This window comes from Xenopus laevis, chromosome 5S (genome assembly GCF_017654675.1).
Source record: "Xenopus laevis strain J_2021 chromosome 5S, Xenopus_laevis_v10.1, whole genome shotgun sequence".
NCBI lineage: Eukaryota > Metazoa > Chordata > Amphibia > Anura > Pipidae > Xenopus > Xenopus laevis.
In genome coordinates this window covers 141427551-141432897 of record NC_054380.1, presented here as the reverse complement: position 1 = coordinate 141432897, position 5347 = coordinate 141427551, and the positions used below count along the sequence as shown (strand labels likewise).

The 5347-nt window shown below is 43.8% G+C and overlaps 1 protein-coding gene across 1 annotated transcript; it reads right to left on the bottom strand.

The window, feature by feature from the left end:
- Positions 1-1168: 1168 nt before the first annotated feature.
- On the bottom strand, positions 1169-2107 carry LOC108717518 (olfactory receptor 2D2). The gene has a single exon (XM_018264753.1). It carries the CDS (start codon positions 2105-2107, stop codon positions 1169-1171), a length of 939 nt encoding a protein of 312 aa, XP_018120242.1.
- Between the last annotated feature and the right edge of the window lie 3240 nt (positions 2108-5347).

The following is a 5347-nucleotide window of genomic DNA, read 5'->3' as shown; positions in this document are numbered from 1 at the left end:
TGTCCTGCTTTATGGCAGCTGAGATTCTAGCTATCTGTATAACAGAACATTCTGTCCCAGTGGCTGCACAGATCCTATCTGATCCCCATTGTAAGCAGCAGTCCTGTCCTGCTTTATGGCAGCTGAGATTCTAGCTATCTGTATAACAGAATATTCTGTCCCAGTGGCTGCACAGATCCTATCTGATCCCCATTGTAAGCAGCAGTCCTGTCCTGCTTTATGGCAGCTGAGATTCTAGCTATCTGTATAACAGAACATTCTGTCCCAGTGGCTGCACAGATCCTATCTGATCCCCATTGTAAGCAGCAGTCCTGTCCTGCTTTATGGCAGCTGAGATTCTAGCTATCTGTATAACAGAACATTCTGTCCCAGTGGCTGCACAGATCCTATCTGATCCCCATTGTAAGCAGCAGTCCTGCCCTGCTTTATGGCAGCTGAGATTCTAGCTATCTGTATAACAGAACATTCTGTCCCAGTGGCTGCACAGATCCTATCTGATCCCCATTGTAAGCAGCAGTCCTGTCCTGCTTTATGGCAGCTGAGATTCTAGCTATCTGTATAACAGAACATTCTGTCCCAGTGGCTGCACAGATCCTGGTGACCTGATACCAACTTTCAGATGATGGTATTATTTTGGGTCCTTTCCTAATTAATATCCTTAATCTCACTGATGGCTCTAGACAAGTTGATGGAGACTTCTTCACCTTCTGTTCTAAGTTTTAGAGCCCCATCAGCCCAAGTCCAGGAGAGGGAGAACTATTTGTGCCTGTGCAACTGTGGCTTAGGCAAAACTCTGAATTTATTTGCTTCAGGGATTTATTCTTATTATCCAGGGATCATACAGTGCTCAATTCTGGGTTTAATGCAATAGTGTAAACATTTTCTGCAGCAATGTTACTGATATGTCTGGCAAAAGTCTGCATTGATTTTACTGGCATGCCTGAACTTGATGTAATAGTCATTATCTATTTTCTGCAGCGATATTATTGGCATGCCAGGGGTTAATTGGATGCTTACAACCTGTTAGCTGCAGTTATCTTACTTTAATGCCTGGGGTTAATGCAATGAATCCATATGCTGTGATCTTACTGGCATGTCTGGGGTTAATTCAGTGCTCTGAACCCATTCTTACTGTAATGGCCTGTGCTGCTGCTGGATACATATTGACTTATTGTCTGTTACAAGGGAAGGCAGGGGATCTTATGAACGTCCGGAGGGCGCAATGAACCTCTCTATTTCGTAGGCTGTAAATCAGGGGGTTCAGCATTGGGGTGACAACTGTATAAAACACTGACACTATTTTATCTGTTTGTTCTGCTGAATGTCTGGGCCTCATGTACATGAACGTTGCTGTGCCATAGAACAGCACCACCACAATCAAATGAGAAGAACAAGTGGAGAAGACTTTAGATCTTCCAGAAGTTACTTGCTTGGTGGCAATGAGAATTTGCACATAAGAAAAGAGAATGAGTAAAAGAGGAATGAGTAGCAGTATGGCACCTCCAACAAACGTCATGATGACATTGGTGGTGACATCGGAGCAGGAGAGTTGGATGAGGGATGTAACCTCACAAAAGAAATGGTCTATTGTATTTGGTCCACAGAAGGTCAAGCGATATGTAATGCCAATGTCAACTGCAGATATAATACAACCAGCCACCCATGAGGCAGTGATCATCTTGGCACAGGCTGCTTTGTTCAGAACCGCACTGTAACTCAGGGGCCAGCAGATGGCAACGTAGCGATCGTAGGCCATGAAGGCCAGGAGAATACACTCGCTTTGTCCCAGGAAGAGGTAGAAGAAGATCTGGAGGACACAGCCATTGTAGCTGATACTTTTCTTCCCCGCCAGGAGGTTCCCCAGCATCTTGGGGACAATCACTGAGGTGTAGCAGATGTCCATGAGGGACAGGTTGGCCAAGAAGAAGTACATTGGAGTGTGCAGGCGATGGTCTTTCTTCACGGCCATGATGAGGAGCCCATTACCAACCAGCGCCATCACATAGATGGCCAGGAACACGAAGAAAAGGAGAGTTTGCACAGAAGGGTCACTAGAAAGTCCAAGGAGAATGAATTCTGTCAACTCACTGCGATTCCCTGGTTCCATTGTAACCAATCAGAGCTGTAAAGAAGCCGCAACATACTGTAGATACAGGGTGAGATAGGGTCATTATATAAATATCTGTATGAGCTGTGCTTAAGCCAGGGATTATTTAAGGACACAGAAAGCAAATTACTTACTTACATAATGAAAGAATGATCTGGTGTCAACTTGGCTATAGGAAGTCAGTCATTTGGGCTCATTTACACAAGTACAATGAGTGCAATTCAAGCCATTTGTCCCCAGAATACATTTTTGTCCTGTAATTAGAGCATTATTGAGGTTGCACGGGAGTGATGAACTTGATGCACTGCTCTGGGTTAGAGCTTTTGCTCACTGGGGAGGGTACCTAATAGATTGTCACCCATTGTCCCGTACCCTCAGATCCTAAAGTGGAATTTTTTAAGGATATCTGATCTTAAGCTCTTTGTGCACAGGGAACCCTTCTCTTATATACCCTGCTCAAGGCAATGATGGGCAGGTTGTAGTTACCCCATATAAAGGGCACAACACAAAGTATATAGCTGGGGGGGTATTAGCAATAAGGAGCTGGACTACTATTTGCTTTCATACCGTTGTTACTACAGCTCCAGATACCATAGGTAAAGATCTGCTGCTCACCCCTCACTTTAGAGCTCACCATAAACTCACCCCCATGGTTATATATGTGCCATATTGCCGGGGCAGCTGTCGGACTTACAGGCAACACAACTGTTGGAGACACAAGGACCCAGTACAATCAGTATCAGAATGTGTTTCCCCTAAAAGAACCCACTGGTGGTTGGAACACAGGGGCTGCTTCCATTATTTTGCCTCTCTCTGTGCATAAAGTCACCTACTTCCCAATGTGTATAATGCACTTATGTAGCTGCCATACTACTTGCCTATTTCCCACCCAAAACCCATTGCCTCTGATTGTTACAGGAGGCGTGTGGTGCCATTGGGACCTTTCTGGGATTTTCTCTCAGGCTCAAGCAAAGAAACTCAACTGTAAGTTGTCTAACTGTTTATCCCTTTCTGTTATGACAAATTATATAAATCTTACCCTTAGTTCTGCCAGTGGCAAATCACAGACCTACCTACAGAAGGGCATTGGGCACAGTGATGGAGGCTTCTCACAGCTCACATATTAGTGAGGCCAATTGTACAGATGAGGATAAGGTGCTGGGAGTTTTATAATTATGTTAGAACCTGCTAATGCCTAGGGGGATACACCAACCTGCTGCCAGTTTAACTCCCACAGCAACCAATGAGAATTCTGCTTTCATTAGGCTTAATGATGTTGTTGTTTTCTATGGAATGATGAAATTTGCCATATTCTAGTGGTACTATTGTAGGATGCCCTCTTGGTGGAGCACTAGGGGGCAAATTCACTAACAATCGTAGTTTCGCCAGGCGCAACTTTGCCGCGCTTCGCCGCACTTCGCCAGGCGTAGTTTCGCCAGTGATCCGCAAATTCACTAAAATCCGAAGTTGCGCACAGGGGTAGCGTAAGGTTGTGAAGTTGTGCTAGCGTTGATTCGCTATGTAAACTGAAGTTACGCTAGCGAAGGCTAATTTGCATACGGCGCCAAATTCAAATTTCAATGGAGGAATACGTAGAATCACTACAAATGCCAAGAAAACCTTCAAATCATCAAATAAAAATGTTATTTTGCCCTACACATGTGCCCACTGTCTAGGTAAGTTGCCATGAGTCAGGAAATGTAGGGGGGAAGGAGGGGAGCCCCAAAAAATTTTTCGATCTTTTTCAGCCTATCACCCATACTGTAGAAAACACGCCAGCGTTTTTTGGGACTTAGAAAAAATTTTGACTTTTTTTGAAACAATCCCTATCTACTCTATTGCGCTTCGCCTGGTCTGAGGTTGTGAAGGAAGTCTAGCGTAAAAGGTAGCGTTCAGTACACTGCGCACGTTAGTGAATTTGCGTAGTTACGTCGCTAGCGAAACTTCGCCAGGCGTAAGGGTGCGAAGTAACACTAGCGAAACTACGCCAGCGTTCGTTAGTGAATTTGCGCAGTAACGAAAATGACAAACGCTAGCGAAGTAACGCTAGCGTTCGGCGCTTCGGCGCTTAGTGAATTTGCCCCTAGGAGTTTAGGAGCAACCGTATACTCAGCACCAGGCACATACTATGATCAGGCAATGGACATACAAGATCTAAATACAAGATCTTAACAGCACTTTATTATCTTTATTACCTGCTAAAACACATTCTTATATGTGCAAAATTCCAATGGACGATTGCTTGGTCCATTCAGGTTTAAGGATCTACTTGTTGGATTTCCTTGCCTTCCATAACATTCCCAAAAATTCTCAGCACAAAGTTTTAAAAAAACAGTACTTTTCTTGCCCCGTTTCTTTATTGTTCAGCTTGCAAGATCATATAAAGTTTTTAAAAATGCTCTAACTGGGGCAGTTCTGATCTTTGTTCATTAACCCATTTTCCTCACACCAAGTGCCAGTTCAAGGTGTTGACTGCTGGATTCCTTGTGGTTAATAATTGATGCAAGGAAGCTAATTATCCCTCAACCCTAAACTTGGTTGTCATTCAAGTTTCGGGGGCCGTTGGTGAAGACCCAGGCTAGTGGCTATTTCAAGCTTAATTTCTTAGATCCAGCCTAACTGAGATGTTAAAACTCTGTATTTTCCATCCTAGGAACTACTCAGCTATTACATATCTGGTACATATAGTCTGGTGCTATCAACTGTCATCTTCAGAACTTCAATTTCTATGGTTTTCCATTTTGGGAGTGATATCAAGGCCAATATGATCTCATCTTTTTTAAGAGACAAAGGGGCAAATTCACTAAAGCGCGAAGCGCCTAACTCTAGCGCAAATTCGCCAGCATGACGTCATTTCGTTACTTTGCCGATTTACTAACGGGTGCTGGCGGAAATTCACTAGCAAAGTGGACCTACTCTAGCGCTACTTCACACCCTTACGCCAGGCAAAGTTGCGCTATGGCAAAGGGACGTAACTACGCTAATTCACTAACTTTCGCATTTTACTGAACGTTAAGTCTTGCGCCAGACTTGCCTTCACCACCTCAGACCAGGCAAAGTGCAATAGAGTAGATAGGACTTGCTTCAAAAAAATTAGAATTTTTTTCTAAGTCCCAAAAAATGCTGGCGTCTTTTCCTTTTTTAAGGGTGATAGGCTGAAAAAGATCGTAATTTTTTTTGTAGTACCCTCCTTCCCCCCTACATTTCCTAACATATGTCACCAAAACTATATAGTGGGCT

Bases quoted from the DNA above. Each gene is read 5' to 3' on its own strand.
- LOC108717518 (XM_018264753.1), bottom strand. From the start codon at position 2,107: ATGGAACCAGGGAATCGCAGTGAGTTGACAGAATTCATTCTCCTTGGA.